The sequence below is a fragment of the Sapajus apella genome, unplaced genomic scaffold (assembly GCF_009761245.1).
Source record: "Sapajus apella isolate SASKATOON/1434 unplaced genomic scaffold, GSC_monkey_1.0 scaffold86, whole genome shotgun sequence".
NCBI classification, from domain to species: Eukaryota; Metazoa; Chordata; class Mammalia; order Primates; family Cebidae; genus Sapajus; species Sapajus apella.
In genome coordinates, this window is record NW_022437026.1 from 8,185,611 (window position 1) to 8,205,211 (window position 19,601).

Below are 19,601 nucleotides of genomic sequence, written 5' to 3' on the forward strand. Positions count from 1 at the left end.
CACTCCAGCCTGGGTAAAATGAGTGAAACTCTGTCTCAAAAAAAAAAAACAAAAAAAAGATAAATATAAAAAGGGCAAGCCTGGGTAACATAGCAAGACACTGTCTCTACAAAAATAAAAATAAAAATTAGCTGGCTGTGATGGCATGCCTGTGGTCTCAGCTACTCAGGAAGCGGAGGGGAGAAGGTCGCTTGAACCCAGGAGTTTGACGTTGTAGTGAGCTGTGACAGCACCCATGCCTGGGTGACAAATTGAGACCCTGTCTCGAAAATAAATAAATAATAGGGCAAAAATGGTTCAGATAAGGGAGGGAATAACTTGGGGGGGTGGCGAAGCCTTGGCGAACATTCTGGACGAAAGACACAATCAGTACAAAGGCACAGAGGTATGCCCAATTTGGAAGAACTAGGAAGAGTTTAAAAATTTGCTGAAGCAGGCTGCAGGCAGTGGCTCACATCTGTAATTCCAGCACTTTGGGAGGCTGAGATGGGTGGATCACGAGGTCAGGAGTTCGAGACCAGCCTGGCCAACATGGTGAAACCCTGTCTCTACTAAAGATTTAAAAAAAAAAAAAAATTAGCTGGGCATGGTGGCACACGCCTGTAATCCCAGATACTCAGGAGGCTGAGGCAGAAGAATTGCTTGAACCTGGGAGGCGGAGGTTGCAGTGAGCTGAGATGGCACCATTGCACTCCAGCCTGGGCCGCAGGGCGAGACTCTGTCTCAAAAAACGATTGCTGAAGCAAAATTTTCAAGGGAGCAGTGGTGTGAAGTAAAGCTACAGGGGTTAAAATCTACAGACCTTGAAGGGTCATATATTTGCTTCTAGAATTTGTCCTGCAGGGGAAATTACAAAAATCTGTTTATATTTTAGGTAGAAAGGCAGTTTATGCATTTCAGGAAACATTTTTGAGCTTCTACAATATTCCAAGTATGGAAATAGATGGCTGAAGATGTAAAAAAAAATCTTAAATCATGATTGAAAACCCTAAGGCGCTTAAGCTTAAAGTCAGTGAGTGAGCCTCTGAGCAGAGGCAGGGCAGGGATTAGATAGCAGAGAAGGCACTCCAAGCGTGAGGGATCTGGGGAGGGAAAGAAAAGGTGGAGTCTTGGATGACCCCTGGGCAGGAATGAATGGGTGGAGGACAATACCTTTAATTGAAAGAGGAAACACAAGGGAATTTCAGTGGGAACAAGTTAGTGGGGAGGAGCCGAGCTGCTTGGGGGGGGGCCCTGGGTGGGGCAGGGGGAGGGGAACTGAACAGAACGGGAACTGGAATCGTGACTCTGCAGCTCCAGGGAAGCTAGTGCCAGAGAGTTGAAAGTGCGTCCGAGGTGTGTTTTGTCAGTGGGCTTAAGCCCATGGCAGTACAACATGGAATAGTTTAGGGAGTCTGTGAAGATGGAACAGGACCTCTGAAATTGAAGTCACCTGGGAGGATTCAGTGGACACTGTCATTGTCTTCTCCTGGTCATTAAATCCTCCTTCCCTCAGTCTTTTACCTTCTAGGCAAAACAATTCTTTTTATTTATTTATTTATTTATTTATTAATTATATAAAGATGAGGTTTCACCATGTTGGTCAGGCTGGTCTTGACTCCTGACCTCAGGTGATCCGCCCGCCTTGGCCTCCAAAGTGCTTGGATTACAGGCATGAGCCACCACGCCCGGCCCAAAACAATTCTTTACCTGTTACTCCTGGTTCCATTTTTCCCTTGCCTTTTCATTTTTCCTCGTCCCCTGGATCAGCCACACAGTCTGTTTAGTCTGTGAAATGTGAACACTCTGAACAAACATACACCTATGGTAAAATATATGACAGCAGTGGTCCTGATGACCTGAAACACAGCAGAGTTGCTCCCTGACTTTCTGCTTAAGGATTACTGGTGGTAGAGGTGGGAAAGGTGGAAAAAGAGGCAGTTTAGGGGCAAGGTCTAAAGAGGTGCTGTCTCATATGGGACAACAGCCACTAGCCATATGTGGATATTTAAATTTAATTAAAAATTTAAAAAAAATTCATTTACTCAGTTGCACTAGCCATATTTTCTAGGGTTCAGTAACCACATGACTAGTGGCTACTGTATTGGAAAGGGCAGATAAAGAACATTTCCATCATCACAGAAAATTTTGTTGTACAGAGCTGGAAAGTACCCATAAATGTTGCCTTCCTTCTGGACTTTGTTGAGGGCCCCTGAAGACGTTTTGAAGAGTGAATATGGGGGAGAAATTTATGGCAGGACAGGGAGGGTCAGGCAATAGCAAACTATTGTAGGTATAAAAACAAAGGCGAGGCCGGGGGTGGTGGCTAATGCCTGTAATCCCAGTACTTTGGGAGGCTGAGGCAAGTGGATCAAGACGTCAGGAGTTTGAGACCAACCTGGCCAAAGTGGTGAAACCCCCGTCTCTGCTAAAAATAGAAAAATTAGCCAGGCACGGTGGCAGTGCCTGAAATCCCAGCTACCTGGGAGGCTGAGGCAGGAGAATCACTTTAACCTGGGAGGTGGAGGTTGCAGTGAGCCAAGATCGTGCCACTGCACTCTAGCCTGGGTAACAGAGCAAGATTCCATCTCAAAAAAAAAAAAGCAAAGGTGATCCAAAAGGAGGGCAGGGGGAATAAGAAAAGCCAATCAAGACTCTGAAGAAGGACCCATGCAGTGTCATGGTTCATGATCATAATGGAGGCCAAGGCAGGTGGATTCTTTCAGCGCAGGAGTTCGAGACCAGTCTGAACAAGGTGTTGAAACCCCATCTCTAGGAAAAAAAAAAAAAAAAAAAAAAAATTAGCCAGGTGGGTGGGGTGCCTCTAGTCCTAGCTACTGGGGCTAAGGTGGGAGGTTGCAGTGACCTCAGATTGTGCTCCAGCCTGGATGAGAATGAGACCCTGTCTCAAAAAAAAAAAAAAGAGAATCTGAAGGAGAAGTACAAAGGTGAAACCCATTCTTTCTCACTGGGGAGAAAGCTCATGGAGAAAAGCAGGAAGGCCACAGAAACTTTGGTTGTGATGTTCAAAACATAAAAACATAAAACAGACTTCCAACCAGGACATCAGTCGTTATGGGAAGATCTCAAGTCAGACAGAGGGAAGCCAGTATCCAGGCTTCCCTGGGAAAATACCATGTTGTATTTTCCCAGCCTCCTTGAAGAAGGTTGAAAGAGCTGAGAGATGACATCCAAAATGGTGCTCTGGGCCAGGAAATACATGATTTATTGAGCTTTCTTGTTTGTGCCTGGGGTAGATACTATGCTATAGGAACAGCAGAATGAGTTTGGTGTTGAGAATAACATATGGGAAAAATGGATAAGGGTCTGCAAAGTCAGGAGGAATCAGGGAGGCATTCCAGAAAAGGAGTACCCACCGAGACGGGACGCACGATGGATGTGCCTTAGTGCTGCTTGGAAGATGATCTCGCTTTATTTTTCTAACACTCTTGGAGGTAACACACTCAAAATAAACATTATCCGGCTGGGCACGATGACTCACGCCCGTACTCCCAGCACTTTGGGAGGCCGAGGTGGGCAGATCACCTGAGGTCAGGAGTTCGAGACCAGTATGACCAACAAAGTAAAACCCCGTCTCCACTAAAAATACAAAATTAGCCCGGCGTAGTGGCGCATGCCTGTAATCCCAGCCGTTTGGGAGACTGAGGCATGAGAATTGCTTGAACCCAGGAGGCAGAGGTTGTAGTGAGCCGAGATTGTGCCATTGCACTCTAGCCTGGGTGACAGAGCGAGACTCCATCTCAAAACAACAATAACAACAACGTGATAGAAGTTAGGCAAATTTAGGACTTCCTCTAGGAGTCCATTTCCTCTCAACTCTCCACTGACTTTCATTTTGAAACGTTTTAAATTGAAAAAAAAAACAAACAAACAAAGGAAAAATGGGGGAATGGCAGATAGAAAATGAGGTCACTGGGAATGGAATGGGATAAAAAAGTAAAACGAGGAGTGGAGTTAGTCCCCCAACTCTCAGGTTTCTGTCTTTCAAGGCCTTGAATGATAACTGGGCCTTCTTTACCCCTTAACCAATAGGATAAATAGGCACACCAAAAAAAATCCAGTTGGAGAGGGGGAAGAACTCACTGAGAATGAGATGGAAATAACTAGAATTGAACACCTCCCACACGTAGTATCAACGTAAATGTCTAGGATGTGAGGCCAGAAGTCATCGTTTCCAGGGGGCTCAGGCCTTCCCTGTTTTCACCTTTTTCCCACTTGCAGAAAATGTGTAAAAAGCACGTTTCCCCCATTCAACTAGTAGGAGAAATTCTCAATTGGACTGTAGAGTAAGATAATTCTAGGAATAGGCAAGCCTCCACAAAGCCTCGGAAATAGTTCCATGGAAAAGAGCAAACACAGGCATTCAACACCATTGGCCCCAGAGGATCGGAGGTTAACCTAGGACTGTCAGGTGGCTTTCAGATCCCACTCACTCCAGATTCATCCCAAGTCTCGCGTCCAGCTTCCTTCTCATGAAACCAAGACTTCAGAAGACTGGTTTTGTTGTCCAACCAGAGAGAGAAGGCTAAAGGATGCCTCCTCCACGCAGGAAAGTAATTAGATTCAGGCCTCCAGCTTCCTAGATCTTTTCCCTGAGGTCCCCTGGACCCTAGTGTCCAAGCTCTTAGATTCTCAAGGCACTCCCTTGGGCTTTGGGGCAGGAGTCCCATTCTCTGCCTCTCCATCTCTCTGGAATTTTCCACTGCAGCTGCCTCTGCTCCCAGACACCCCTCCCTGGGCAAAATTCCCGGCTCCCTCCGCCTCCCCTTCCCTAATCACACCTCATTCCCACCCCCAGCCCTGAGGCCCAGCCCACAGTCCGGCCCACAGCCCACGCTAACCCTGGTGGTCCCAGTTAGAGAAGTGGGAGGACAGGCCCCTCAAGGAAGGGTGAGAGGGAGGGTCCCAGCCTCTCTTTAGGGCGGGGAGAAGGGACACTGGAGGGGCTGGTCCCCTGTGGGGCTGGAGTGGGGGGAGTGGCCTTCCTCACATCCCCATATAAGGCAGGGCAGGCAGTTAGGCTTCTGGATTGGCTGATTCAAATGAGCATTCCACCTGGCAACAGGGTTTCTATTGGCTCTCAGGAAAAATAGGAGGAAGGTGGATGGAGGTTGTTGGTGGCGGTGATTGGAGGGGGGGAGGGGAATGGAGGTGACCGGAGTGGGGGGCGGTTACCAGGGCAACAGGGTAAGAGCCCAGCAGGGTGTCCGAGACAGCAGGCGGGGCTGGGAGGTGGAGTGGAGGGAAGAGGAAAGGAAGGCGGGAGGGAGAGGAAAGAGCCTGATGGGGAGGGAGCGAGACTGGGAGACGGGGGGGGGGGCGGGTAGCAAAGGCTCGAGGAAAGGGAGATAAACGAGGCAAGAGGAGTACAGAGATGGAGACGGTGAGAGACCGCTGAAGACATCAGCCAGTGAGTCAGAGAGAGAGTGAGAGAGGGACATGGAAAGATCTCAGAAAAGATGGACAGAGTCCGTCAAGGAAAAATCCCGGGTGGGGCCCCAAGATTTTGGAGGAGACTGAGATTGAAATATGGATAGAAAAGTCAGAAAGAGAAACTGGAAGGCGTGTACACCAAGGGACCAAAAGATGGTGTATTTAAGCACACAAACACAAAATAATGATTATGATCATCAACGCTTTTTATTAATAAAATAAAAATAAAAAAGATGAGGAATAATGACAGACAAATATGGGAGTGAACGCACACCAAAGGTCTTTTTCCAAACCCCAGCCTTCCACCCCATCTACCTTCTCCTGACCTTTAATACACAACCCAGCCCCTGTTCCCTTCTGAAATCCCAAGCTTTTCAAAATGACTCAAAGATACCGAGATGGAGGGCGAGGAGCTGAGGACGTCTGGAATAGGGTGGGGCTGGAACTCCAGACCTGGACCTGTATTATATTTGCAAAGGAGACAAGTATAACCCAGAAAGGCTAGGGAAGATGGCAGCAGAGGAATGAGAAAAGCTAAGGGACGGAAAATGTAAAAAATGAGGACAGAAAGAGGAGTTGAGGAAAGCCAGCCAAGAATAGAGGGCCAGGTGCCTGACTCAGATAAGACAAGAGCAGGGCTGTCTGGGAAAGATAGGGACCAGAGGCGAAAGGGCAGAAGAGGGTCAGCGAGGAGTGGAAAAGAGGTGAGAGAAGATGGGAGCGATACGAGTTATAATTGGTTGTGAGGGAGGGGTCTGGGCAGAAATGACGGAGGACGATGAAGGCAAATAGAAGGACCAGGCGAATGAAAGTGAGGTGAGACAGACGAATAAGAGAGGTAGAAGATACAGGAGAGGTGGAAGAGAGCAAAGGAGACCAGGGGGCCTGACTCCCCGCCAACCTCACAGCAAGGGGCCAGGAAGGGAGGCACCCGGCAAGGGTCACAAGTGTCAATCCGGAGGGAGAGAAGCCTGGGCCGCCCTTTCCGCCCTCCCATCCTCCTCAAGGCCACCCAGAGAATGTGGATGGAGGATGAGAGAGGGAAATCCGGCGTGGTGTGAAAGGAGCGCCCGAACCCTCTTCATCTTCTTTCAGCTTTTGGTTTCTCAAATACCTGCCCTGCCTTCCCATCTGCTCCCCTCACCCCACCCCTTGGCAAAATCCCAGGGCTTTTTTTGGGGTCAGTAGGATTCTGGCCACCTCTCCAGTCCGCCCCCAAAAGCCAGACTCTACATTCGCAGGCAGTAGGTTGGGATTTGGAGAGGTGCCTCCCCGCAGGAACCCCACCCCTTTCCACCTCCTCGCCCCACTCTTTCTCCGCGGCCGTCAGTCTCTCCATTTCCCCCTCCTGGTCTCGTCCTCCCTCCCGACTCTCTCGCTCTCCCTCCCCTCGCTTTCATCCTCCTATCCCCACCTCTCCAACCTCCTCTTTCATCCCCCTCCCCTCTCCTCTCCTCCCCGCTCCCGCCTGCCCCACCCCTGGGAAGCCCCTCCCGTCGGGCAGCGCCGCCTTATAAGCGGGTTCCCTTCCCGGGGGCGGCAGCGGCTGGTCGGCGGCAGCTCTGCTGGTGCGGGGGCGGTGAGCCCGGGACCGAGCGACCGCGGCCGAGCGCGCCGGCCACCGCCTGCACCGCCCTTCCGCCCGCCCTCCGGACGGCCGCAGCCCTGCGGGTCGCCGCTCCAGACCCACCCCCGCCCCACCCCGCGCGCCTCTGCCGCCTCTTCCAGAGACCCAGCTTGCCGAGCGGCCGCCGCTGCCGCTGTCGCCGCCGCCGCCGCCACCGCGCCAGGTTCCGGCCGCGGCCACCCTCCGCCGTCCAGGGCCCCTCCGTCTCGGCCCCGGGACCCCGGCTCCCCGCCAGCCCCGGCCCCGGCCCCGGCACCATGTCGGAGAAAAGCGTGGAGGCAGCGGCCGAGTTGAGCGCCAAGGTACGGGCGGGGGCGGCGGCGGCCCGGACCCCGCGCAGCCCAGGGGCCCGGCGCGGTCCTCCGCCCCGGACTGCCCCCGACGGCCCCGCGCGGCCCTCGCGCCCGGGTCCTAGCGGACCCCACTGCGCCCTCCCACCGCTCCCCGGCCCGGCGCTGCCTACCCCGCTCCGCGCGGCCCGCGCCAGCGCCCTCTAGCTGCCCTGCGCGCACCGCGCCGCGGCGCCCGGCCTCGCCGCTCCGGTCGCGCCGGCCCCCGCAGCCGTCCCCACCCCTCTCCGGCCCCACCTCGCCGGCCCGCCGGATCCCGTCCGGCTTCCCTTCCGAGCGCCCCGAGTCTCACTTTGCGGCGCCCCCTCCCTGCGCCCCGCCGCCCCGTCTCTCCTTGCAGCCTGACCTCACCTTTCCTCGCTAAGCGGTTTGCGATCCTCAAGTGTAAACAGGACTCTCCCTGGAGGCCGCTCCTCCCGGCCCCTCCCCGCGGCCCGACCGGCGCTCGCTTCCCTCCCCGGACGGCGGCCCCTCTGTTTTCTCCTTCCTTCCCCTCCGCTGGCCTTCAGCTTTCTTTTCTCTTCGTCGTCCCCTTCCCACATACACACTGGAAGAATCTCGAATTCCTAAAAATTAGAAGCGGGACAGGAATAGCCTTCGAAAAGGCCGAGGCTCGCATTGCATGGCGTTGCGTCGAGCTGTCCTCGCCCTCCTCAGCTCCCTTCCCCGGCCCCATCCGTTCGCCCTTGCCTCTCTTCCAGCCTTCCTCTAATTTCCCCAGGGAACATGCAGAGTGTCGCTTTGGGAAATTAACTCGGCCGGGGTTTGGGGGCTGGGAGCCCTATCTTGTGTGTGCATGGGGGTGGGGGGTTGCTGAGGAGCCGCCACACAGGTCTCCCTGAGGCCTGCGAAGTGAAACGGGGGGAGCCAGGGGGATTAACGGCGGTGGGAGAGGGGCTATGTGTGCTGTCTGCCAAGGTGCGCCCGTGTGGCCCTCCGGCGGGCTGTGCGGTGGCATGTGACTTCACTGAGTAGGTGTCTTTGTATGTCTGAAATCCAGCGAGTGTGTGGGACTGCCCGTGTCAGTTACATGTGTGCATGTGGAGACGTAGATGTTCTGGAGCCATGTTGTCGCTTTGTGAGTGCTGAGTGGTGCTGCTGCGCTCCCGTGCTGTCTCAAGAGTGTGTACCAGAATGGCCCAACGCTGGGCCATGTGTCTCCCATCGCGTGGGTGCTCCTCTCTAGCTGTGTCTGTGCATCGCTGTCGGCCGGTGTCGGTGTGTGTGCCTGTGCTGAGTAAATGAGGCCACAGGGCCGCTTAGCAGAAGACCTGGGGCCCAGGTCACATATTCTCCTGGAAAAGGGATCATAGAAGGACAGTGACCAGAAGGACAGAACAGGGGAGGAGAGGGCCCGGCCCCTTGAACTTTGGTCTCTGGTATTCTCCCTCCCTCCCTCCATCAGCCCAGATGGGAAAGTCAGGCCAGGGCCATACAGACTTGGTGCTGGGGCCCCTAGAAAAGTTGACCAGCTCCTTGCTCTCCTGGCCCAAGATGTTGGGAAAAGCCCACGAGGTGGTGGAAATGCCATACTGACCTTGTGGCACAGAAATGAAGACCTCATGGCGGGTGGAAGGGCAACCTTGCTAGAGTGAAGGTGAAGTGTTCTGAGCTACCCTTAAAGGGAAAAGGGAATTGGGTGCCCCCCAGGCCAGCAGCCGTTCTGCACCAAGCCCCTCTCCTATCCCCTCTCCTGTTCCAGAAAGGACCCCCTCTCCCAGGGTGATCCACTCACACAGGAGTCTTTCATTCACAGGAATCAGATACACAGCATGGCACACCAACACCAGATCAGATCACACAAGGACACCTACCGTGTTACACTGTGCCTACCAAGAAGTGGGTGGGGAGAGGACTGGAATCTGAATTGGGAGGCTAGTGTAGTGTCCAGAAGGGACTCACATGGGCATCTCCCGCTGCCGTATCAGAACAGGACATCAACCTATGGCTGCTAGGATCTTGGGGTGATGGAGAGGGGCCGGCTGGTGGGAGGGTCTACGAGACAGGTCCCTCCCTCTTCTCCATTCCTGTCCCACCCCAGTCACAGACCTTGTTTGTTGCTCTCTCCTTGTCTCCCACGCCTGCTGCTCTTCCCTTCCTTGTTTTCTCTCCTTCTTCACCTACATTTCCACTGGAAATGGCCACCTCCACTCTTCCACTACACCCATGCGTACACCATGGGAAACAGGGAGGAGGGAACTACTTGAACTGTTTTGGGGTGGGGAGGGCAGAAAGTGGGAGGGGTGCTGGGAATGTGCTAAGGTGCTCTCCGTCTCCAGTAGTGTTTGGCCAAGTAGGGGCCTGAGGATTAGGGAGACACAGACCTAGAGAAACAAAGATCTTAGAAGCTGAAGGGGAAGCTGGGAGGGATGCCCTGGAGAGAGTCCTCAGGAAAAGGCCCCAGAGGTAGACAAAAGGCAGAGCTGGGCCGGCAGTGGGGGGGCAGGCAAAGGAGGCGGACGCGGGAGGGGGTGGGGCACTGAGGCTGCCAGCAGATGGAGAGGATTTGCTTTGCTGAGCTGAACTCTTCAGCCAGTGAGGTTTGGGAGAACTTGGGGGTGGGGTGGGGATCATTACCCTGGTTGCCTGCTCCCCCTTCATCCCTTTCCCAGCCCACCTTGGGTCTTCACGAAGGAGGTGTTTGGTCTCAGTCTCTTGGTGGCCCTAATGTAAGGACCCTGGGGCCCCTGTCTGTCTCTAAGCTGTGTCCACCTTCATTTCACACACTTCTAAGCTCACTGCAGAGGGAGAACTGGGGCTGCAGGGACTTAGGGGTTGCAAGCCATTTGTGGTGAGAAAGGTGACCTCTTTCTCCCTTTCAGGACCTGAAGGAGAAGAAGGAGAAGGTGGAGGAGAAGGCAAGCCGGAAAGAGCGAAAGAAAGAAGTGGTGGAGGTGTGGAGGGGTGGGGGGGAGGAGCACACCTGCCCCACCATCTTCCCTCCCAATCATCTCATCCTTCTTCCACTTTCCTTCTGAGGCTGCTGGGTCCTGCCCTTCACTCCAGCCCTCCCATCTTTGCTGCCCCACCCTGAGGCCCCTCCGAAGTCCTTTTACCACCCAGTGCCCCGTCCCATTGGCGGTGATGGTGGGTGAGGCACGAAGCCAGCCTGAGGTTGCTCCCTCTCCTGGTCCCCACAGGAGGAGGAGAACGGGGCTGAGGAGGAAGAAGAAGAGACTGCTGAGGATGGAGAGGAGGAAGATGAAGGGGAAGAAGAAGGTGGGGAGGGGCAGGGGGGGGCCAGGCTGGCAAAATCCAGGCTCAAAGGAGCAGAGTCAGGGTGGGTTTGCAGACCTGAGGCAGGGCTGAGGGCGACCACAGGGGGTCTCTGCCGGAGCTTCCTGCCCTTCCCCAATGACCCATTTCTGGCTCCTCAGATGAGGAAGAAGAAGAAGAGGATGACGAAGGGCCCACGCTGAAGAGAGCTGCCGAAGAGGAGGTTTGGGCTGGGTTGCTGGGCCTGAGGGGCTGTCAGGGATGCAGCCGGGCCGGGCGCCCTTTGGATTTGGACCCAGGTCCCTGTGCGGCAGGGGTGGGGGCTGGAACAGGACCGGGACAGGGGGAGGTCTCCCCTCCCATTTTACAGCTCCCCCATTCTCTCCCTCTCCACAGGATGAAGCGGATCCCAAGCGGCAGAAGACAGAAAATGGGGCATCGGCGTGAGCCCCTGCCAACAGGCTGGGGGTGGGAGGCCTCTTTGGGCCTGGAGGTGGGGGTGGGGGCAGACAAGTCCAGCCACTCTTCACCTGGCTCCCTGCTCTGGGCCCTGCACCAGAGCTGCCACCCTCTTCTTTCTCCCCAGCCTTCTCATTTCCGCCTCCCAGACACTGCCCCCTCCACCCTCACTCTGCCATTGTTCCACCTCCTGACCTGCTCCATCTGAGCTCCCCAGCTGGCCCCCAATTGCTCCTCTCTCTTTGCTCTTTCTCCTTCCCCTCCCAGCCCTGTCCTTCCTCTGGTAGCCTCTCCCACCTAACCTCTGCATCCCCCAGCCTCATGGCCTGCCCCATCCCTATCCTGCCTGACCCCTGGATCTCCCTCAGATCCCCTCTTCTCAGACAGCGCCAGGCCTGGGTGGGGCCGGGGTTGGGGCCGAGCCCCACAGCTGCCCCCCTCCCCTCCCTTTTTTGTATAATTTAATAAAGAAATGGTCGCGCTTCTGTTTTTAACCTGTCTCCTGCTTTCCCGGGGATCCATTCAGTGTGATGGAAGGGTAGAGAGGGAGAAGGGTGGCTGACCTCACATTGTGCCAGGACACTTCCCTTTGATACAAAAGCAGCAGCACACTCCCACCACCCACGACTCAAGAAGACAAGATCAGCCCTTGAGGGGTGGCCTGGAGCCCAGCTCTTCTGAGAGCTGACTTATGTCCTGTTTTGGATTCTCAGGGATGCTCCTCCCCAGCAATACACACTTCCCTGCTAACCCACACAAGACCTAGACACTGCTGAGCCCAGTGGAAAGCTACCAGCTCTATTGTGCTGAACCAGGCACAGAGAAACAGCCCAGAAACAGGAAGTCCTGCCCCTGAGCTGGGAGAGGGCCGGTAGTCCTGGGTCTCAGCCTCCTAGGATCTGGAGTGAGCTGCTGGCATCAAAGATGCCCTCTGGCTGGCATGGAAGCAAGCTCTTTCCAGTGAAGCAGGGAAATCCTGGACTTCGTGTCATTCCCAGGTCAGCTGTAAGTTTCTTCACCTGCCCTCCAACTCTCCCTGGGCTGGGCTAGGGAGCAGGAAGGTCAGTCTCAGGCCTTCCCTAGTCCCACTGCCTCTGTTTCCCCTCAGTTTGATCTTGGAGATTTCTAAGATTCTGCATTTTTCTATCTCCACATGACTCTTGTCCTCTCAGTTCGGAATCTCGATTGGGAGATGCTTCTGAGTGCATGGGGGTCTGAGCTGGAGTGGGGTGGGAAAGGATGTTGACTCATCAAAAGCATCATTCCTCCCAGGAGACACCCATAACCCATCCAAGGTCAGGACTACACACCCTCATACATACACGTAGCTTTCATTTTCACACTCCCTAACTTTGGCAAATTGTTGGATCTCTTTGAGTCTCAGTTTCCTCATCTGTACAATGGGGGAAAATATTAGATTTTTTGAATTACTGTAAGTAAAGTGTCCAATACAGTGATTAACACATAATGAAGGCTCAATACAATGTAGTTACTCTCCACACCCTACAAAGCTGGCATGCTCAGCCTCAGACCTACCATCTTTTAGGGTGCAATAAAGCTTCCTGTCCACTGTGTTCCCAGGAGCCATTGTACTGATGGTGGAAAGGTAGATCTAAAGGGTCATGAAGTTCTGGGAGGTTAAGAGAAAGAGGGAGGAGATGAAGCACCAAGGAAAGAGCTTGCCAAGAAGGAAGTATGAATATTGGGGCTGAAGAGGCAGCTTAGAGATGGGCAAGGGGGCAGTTCCAGAGAGAAACAGTGCTTGGAGGCAGTCGGTCCTTGGGAGAGGGAGCAGTCTGGAGGGTAGGACGGGGTGATGAGGGGGAGGTGGGGAGACCCAGGTCTGAGGAAGTAAACAAGGGGAGTGCCACCACAGAAGTGGAGGGTAATGCTGCTGGGAATCAACCCCCTCAGACTTTCCACTGCGAAGTGAAACCGTGAGCCTTGGGGTGCGGGGGGCGGGCCAGGAGGAGGGGAAGTGGGGAAGGTGGAGGGAAGGCTGGGGACAGGGGTGAGGGCTGGGGGACCAGCAGAACGGCATCCCAGCCTCATCAGCCACCTTGCTCTGTCTGCTCTCTGCCACAGCCCTGCCCTGCTCCCTGGGACCCCCACTTCCCCTCAGGTGGCCTGATCTGCCCAGCTTTCCCTGGCTTCTGGCCTCTGGTCATCCTCTCTCCAAGGCCCCTCCCAGTCTTCCTCTAGATCGCCTTCCTCCACCTCTCTCTCTGCAGAACTTCTCCTTTCCCCACCCCCCCCACACCCCCTTCCTTCTCGGACCTCCGTTTGGAGGGCTCAGCGCTGCCCAGGCCATAGGAGAGATGTGGGAGGCTCAGTTCCTGGGCTTGCTGTTTCTGCAGCCACTGTGGGTGGCTCCAGGTAAAGTGGAAAGCGGGGATGGCGGGAGGGTTGCCTTTCAGCCCCACAGGAGGGGACCAGCGGGGATCTCTGTGGCCACAAAGGTCCTGCAGTCCTTAGCTCTGTGATGGATCCTTCTAATCCTTTTCTTGGGCAGTCCTACCATCCCCAAAGCCTCTCTTGGCAGAGAAGAGAGGGAAACCCAAGCTCCTTCTCCCAGGGGAAACACTCAGGCTCCTTCTCTCCCCCTGTCTCTCGGCTCACGCCCCCTCGCCTCGGCCTCTCTTTTGCTCACCTAGTGAAGCCTCCTCAGCCAGGGGCTGAGGTCTCGGAGGTATGGGCCCAGGAGGGGGCTCCTGCCCAGCTCCCCTGCAGCCCCACAATCCCCCTCCAGGATCTCAGCCTTCTTCGAAGAGGAGGGGTCACTTGGCAGCATCAACCAGACAGGTATGCACCCCAAACGGGCAACAGGACCCCTGAATCCAGCACTCACAACCCAACACCCATGCCGGTTGTCTTTCCCCTGCCCTGAGGTGTCGCTCCCTTTGAAGCCAGTGACCCAGTCTCCCTGCCCTCGCCCGCACCTTTCCTGCCCTTGTCCTGCAAACAGCGCCCCTCAGACCTGCATTCCTTCTCTCCAGAAAGGGATGGTGCCAGTGTCACAGAGGGGTCGGGGGAGGGGGGGCATCTTGGGGCGGGTTTCCTCAGCCTCATCCCGTGGCTGCCTGCATCCTCCGGGGCTTCCAAGCCCTGGAGCTTCTCAACTCCGATTCTCTTTCCTGCCCAGTGCGCCCGCTCCGGTCCCCGGCCATCCCCCGGCCCCCGGCCCTCGCCCGGCGGCGCCCTCCTCTAGGAGGCCGGGGCCCCGCCGCTACACGGTGCTGAGCGTGGCTCCCGGAGGCCTGCGCAGCGGGAGGCTGCCCCTGCAGCCCCGGGTCCAGCTGGAGGAGCGCGGCCGGCAGCGCGGGGACTTCTCGCTGTGGCTGCGCCCAGCCCGGCGCGCTGACGCCGGCGAGTACCGCGCCGCGGTGCACCTCAGGGACCGCACCCTCTCCTGCCGCCTCCGTCTGCGCGTGGGCCAGGCCTCGAGTAGGTGGGGCGGGATACCGGAGAGGGGCTGTGGAGGGGGCCCCCATTCCCCGCCGCCCGGGAGGCAGGAAGGGCTGGGGCAGAGCTGCGCGCCCTAACCCAGGAACGAGAGCTTTCAGAAGAGTAGAGGAAGGGGGTGGGGGAGGCCTGCTGGAGTGAAAGGCGCCCCCCAAGCACGTGTATGGGGGGCCCTGTGGAGAGATTGTGTCACCCCCTGAGCTCACCTTCTCCCACCCACGCGGGAGTGCCCTATGGGAGGGGGGGGAGCGTGGGTCTAGAGTGATTCATTTTAGACATCTGCAGCTCAGAGGTGGGCTTCGAGGGGATCCAGGCAGGGAGAACCGGAAGGGTGGCCTATGCCAAGTAAACTCCAGGCAGGGGACAGGAGGACAGGGGAAAGATCCAGTTTATGCACCTCCAGGTGCTGGGAGCTGAGCTGGGGAGAGGGTGATCGGGAAGAGGAGAAGACAGGTCTAAAGCCGGGTCCCTGTTCCTCCGAGCTTCTAGCTTGGCAGTCCTGCTGTGTGGGGAACTTGTTTCCGGTGTGCTGCTGATCAAGTGTTCTTTATCCTTGCACAGTGACTGCCAGCCCCGCAGGGTCTCTCAGGACCTCCGACTGGGTCATTTTGAATTGTTCCTTCAGCCGCCCTGACCGCCCAGCCTCTGTGCAATGGTTCCGGGGCGGGGGCCAGGGCCGAGTCCCTGTCCAGGAGTCCCCCCATCACCACTTAGCCGAAAGCTTCCTCTTCCTGCCCCAAGTCAGCCCTATGGACTCTGGGCCCTGGGGCTGCACCCTCACCTACAGAGATGGCTTCAATGTCTCCATCGTGTACAACCTCACTGTTCTGGGTAACTACCCCACTCTGCTTCACACTTGACCACAACCCCTTCCTGCCCCCCTTTCCACCTCCCCTGACTTATGGGTCCCTAAACCAGGTTCTTGGCAGTGGCCCACGTCATTGCTGTGGGCCTCACGTTCAACCCCTTTATATTGCGTGGCAGCCTTGCAGCTTGGTCACCCCTTCTAGCTTCCCCCTTGGCCTTCCAGCGTCACTGCCAGCCTCCTCACTCCTGGCTAAGCCCACTTGCTGGGTTTCTGACCATCCTCGGGTCATCACCTTATGCTGCTCCTTAGCACTCTTATGAGCCAGACCATCTCCTGTACTCTTCTGCCTCCCTCCCTTGCAGCCCCAGCACTCCCTCCCCATTGCAGCCCCAGCACTCCCTCCCTTGCAGCCCCAGCACTCCCTCCCCATTGCAGCCCCAGCACTCCCTCCCTTGCAGCCCCAGCACTCCCCTCCTTGCAGCCCCAGCTTTAACTTCGGGTTTTCTTTTCTCTTCAGGTCTGGAGCCCCCAACTCCCTTGATAGTGTACGCTGGAGCAGGTTCCAGGGTGGAGCTGCCCTGCCGCCTGCCTCCTGGTGTGGGGACCCAGTCTTTCCTCACTGCCAAGTGGGCTCCTCCTGGAGGAGGCCCTGACCTCCTGGTGGCTGGAGACAATGGCAACTTTACCCTTCTACTAGAGGATGTGAGCCAGGCCCAGGCTGGGACCTACACCTGCTACATCTGTCTGCAGGGAGAGCAGCTCAGTGCCACTGTCACACTCGCAGTCATCACAGGTCAGCCTCAGGTGGGAAAGGAGGAGCTCCCCTCCCGGGGGAGAAAGGAGAGAGAGGAAGGGCTGGCTGGGGAAAGACTGGGCAAATCCACGCCATGAAGCCAGGCCACTGGGCACAAGTTCCAGAGCCTGCCCACCTCGGCCCCCACTTTTCTCACCCCCATAATAAAAGAACCGAAACTGAAAATCTCCTCTTGAGTCACAAGATAAAGTTCCACCATTCTCTACGGGACTCCCCTGCTCTGAACTGGCGGGAGGGTCTGGGAAGTTAGAAGGAAAGGTGACAAAAAAAATTTCGAATGATTCAAAAGAGGTAGAATATATTTCTAGAATCCTTGGCTACTTTGCGGCCAGGGCTTGGGTTAAAGTTGCAGGAAGTGGCTTGGATTTGGGAGGAGTTAATAAATCCGTCCCTTGGTCAGGAAATATTTACTGAGCAAGGGTTTTCCAAGACAGTACAAAACAAATAAAGAAAAAAGAATACTCAGAATGTATTCACTGGTTGATAACTATCAGCCATGACAGGTTAGCCTCATCTGCAGCACCCACCTTCGGCCACTAAGTAGTAGCACCCCACAGTAGGTGCTTAATAATATGTAGAGGTTGAATGAATATGTGAACATGCTAATAGATAATACATCTTCTGAAGGCCAGTTCTGAGTTTTCGCTTGCTTTCCGGACACCTCTACCTAGATACTATACCGCTTCTCAGCTGCCTCACCCAGAGCCCCATCCTTTTCTCCCACCAATCCCCTTGCTGACTCAGCCTGTCATTAATCCCCTGGTATCCACCCACTTCGAAACCTGGCCTACTCCTCCTCACATCCCATCAGTCACCAAAGTCCACCAGTTCTTTCTGTCCAATATCTTCTTGAAGGTCAACTGTTCTATGTAGACAGCTCCATGAGAGAGATACTGTTACCCCTGAAGACTTTCTCAAAGTCACACAGCTGGGAAGCGCCAGACTCAGGGTTCAAACTCAGGTGTCTGCATCACCAAATCATTCCCCAGGATGCTACTCAGATGCCCTCCACCCTTTGTCTCCTTCCACCCCCCCCTCACTTTACAACTTGAGAATGTAAAGATGAATGGGTCAGTTCCCTGTTCTTTACACATTCAGGAAGGGGGATGGTGTTCATTCAGGGGGCACCACAAGGCAGGAGACACTGATGGGAGCCATATCATGGAAGTTGCAAAATTGTGAAGTAGATGGGGGGGTCAACTCCTCTGACTGATTCTGAGGGTTCTGAGCATTTCAGTAGAAAGCAATGTAAAAGAATATGTAATAGTATTTCTTCTGTGTTGATCTGCCAGGACCAGTTTGAGTGTAAAGGCAGTAGGGAGCCTGGAAATGTTTTGAGCAGGGGAGGGAGCTGACTAGAGCAGAGCATTGTCTGGTTAAGATAAATGTGGCCGGCGGGGCATGGTGGCTCACGCCTGTAATCCCAGTACTTTGAGAGGCTGAGGCAGGAGGACCACTTGAGTCCAGGAGTTCTAGACTAGCCTGGGCAACATGGTGAAACCCCATCTCTATACAATTTAATAAAAAATTAAATAGAAAGAAAAAGATGAATGTGGCCATGACCCCTGATGCCATCTGCCAACCTCACCTGGTCAGAACCCAAGTGAACACAGGGCGATTGAGAGCTGGGGTTGAACCTGTGGTATCACATAAGGGGGCCAGAACCCCAAAAGATCTCTTCCTTCTCTTTTCAGTGACTCCCAAATCCTTTGGGTCACCTGGCTCCCTGGGGAAGCTGCTTTGTGAGGTGACTCCAGCATCTGGACAAGAACGTTTTGTGTGGAGCCCCCTGGACGCACCATCCCAGAGGAGTTTCCCAGGACCCTGGCTGGAGGCACAGGACGCCCAGCTCCTTTCCCAGCTCTGGCAATGCCAGCTTTACCAAGGGGAGAGGCTTCTTGGAGTAGCAGTATACTTCACAGAGCTGTCTAGCCCAGGTCTGAGGCCCCAAAATGCCAGGACCCCAACGCCACAGCAATGACCTTTATCCCCTTCCAGAAGAGCCCCTTCTTTCCTGTCGGAGACCTGACCTCTGGCTCTTGCCCAGGGTGGACCGGTTTCTGCCACTAATTAGCTAAATGACCCTGGGACAAGTCACTTAAACTCTCTGGATCTCATTGCATCTGTAAAGTCTGAGTGAGTGACAAAATATCCTTTCCAGCCCTGAACCTATGCCTTATCCTGTGCTTTCTCCATAGGTGCCCAACGCTCCGGGAGAGCCCCAGGCGCCCTCCACGCAGGCCACCTCCCGCTGCTTCTCATCCTTGGTATCCTCTCTCTGCTCCTTTTGGTGACTGGAGCCTTTGGCTTTCACCATTGGAGAAGACAGGTGAGCCAGGGACGTGCCACCCCCCACCCCAGCAGCTCCTGCTCTTCCATCCTGAGTGCTGATGGCACCCCTTCCTCAGGAAGGCAACCAAAGGGGACCCTGAACATGCCCTCAGGGCCCCCCTTCTTCATAAGCCTCTCACTCCAGGGACGGTTTGTGCCTGGGGAGGCTTTAAGGGGGGTTGAGAGATGGGGAGAGCAGGGTGGCTGAGAAAAAATAGATGTATTCGGTGTCCTTCCTAATCCTTTTCCCTTCATCCTTCTCCTTCCACCCTCCATCTCTCTCTCTGTGACTTCTCACAGTTGCGACCTAGAAGATTTTCTGCCTTAGAGCAAGGGATTCACCCTCCGCAGGCTCAGAGCAAGATAGAGGAGCTGGAGCAAGAACCCGAGCCGGAGCCGGAGCCGGAGCCGGAGCCGGAGCGGGAGCCGGAGCCCGAGCCCGAGCCCGAGCCCGAGCAGCTCTGACCTGGAGCTGAGGCAGCCAGCGGATCTCAGCAGCTCAGTCCAAATAAACTCCCTGTTAGCAGCACGCCTGTCTGGCCCTTTCTTGTCCAAGTGAAGGTTCCCGTCTCTCCCCAGCCTCTGGGGGCTCCCTTCTCCCACCCTAGCCTCCTAACCTACTTTCCCAAGCCAGTCTCCCTCACCTTCCCCTTTTCTGTTTCTGGCTGCTTTCTTGGTCTCTCTCTCTTGCGCTCTCTCTCTCCCTCTCTCTCTCTTTCTCTACTCTCCCCCCCCAACACCGGGTAATCATTTTCCTGAAGCTCCCTCCAAAAAGTCCTTGCCCCTTGCCTCCGCAGCCCTCTCCGCCGTCCTTCCACCCACCTTCCACCCACCGTGCGCTGGCTGCCCTGGTTTCCTTGATATTTTTGTCCTTTGGGTCCACCCCACCCCGCACTCAGCTGCACTTCAGCACTCGTCCTTGGCCCTCCGGCTGCTGCAGATGCGCACATATGCTGGCGCGCACGTGCACACACACATGCACACACACACACGCACGCGCGCGCGCACACACACACACACTCACGCGCGCGCGCGCGCGCAGAGGACTGCCTTGTCAAGTCTTCCAGGAGATCCGGTCTGGAAACCTCCCTGGGCAGCCGG

The 19,601-nt window shown here is 55.5% G+C and overlaps 2 protein-coding genes across 4 annotated transcripts; both read left to right on the forward strand.

The window, feature by feature from the left end:
- The first annotated feature begins 6,750 nt into the window (after positions 1–6,750).
- On the forward strand, positions 6,751–11,579 carry PTMS (parathymosin). Its single transcript, XM_032254627.1, has 5 exons — positions 6,751–7,362; positions 10,233–10,304; positions 10,551–10,629; positions 10,788–10,849; positions 11,023–11,579. Exons 1-5 carry the CDS (start codon positions 7,318–7,320, stop codon positions 11,071–11,073), a joined length of 309 nt encoding a protein of 102 aa, XP_032110518.1. The 5' UTR covers positions 6,751–7,317; the 3' UTR covers positions 11,074–11,579.
- A 1,342-nt stretch (positions 11,580–12,921) lies between these two features.
- Positions 12,922–19,029, forward strand: LAG3 (lymphocyte activating 3). Of its 3 annotated transcripts, none has more exons than XM_032254624.1 (8): positions 12,922–13,022; positions 13,317–13,461; positions 13,740–13,887; positions 14,228–14,529; positions 15,109–15,378; positions 15,873–16,148; positions 17,864–18,106; positions 18,368–19,029. In XM_032254624.1, the coding sequence occupies exons 2-8, from the start codon at positions 13,404–13,406 to the stop codon at positions 18,706–18,708; spliced, it is 1,638 nt and encodes a 545-aa protein (XP_032110515.1). In that variant the 5' UTR covers positions 12,922–13,022; positions 13,317–13,403; the 3' UTR covers positions 18,709–19,029. The 3 variants fall into 3 exon arrangements, with proteins under 3 accessions (XP_032110515.1, XP_032110514.1, XP_032110516.1); XM_032254625.1 differs by lacking the exon at positions 12,922–13,022 and having other exon boundaries at positions 13,108–13,461; positions 18,368–18,498; positions 18,801–19,029; XM_032254623.1 differs by lacking the exon at positions 12,922–13,022 and having other exon boundaries at positions 13,107–13,461.
- Positions 19,030–19,601: the final 572 nt, after the last annotated feature.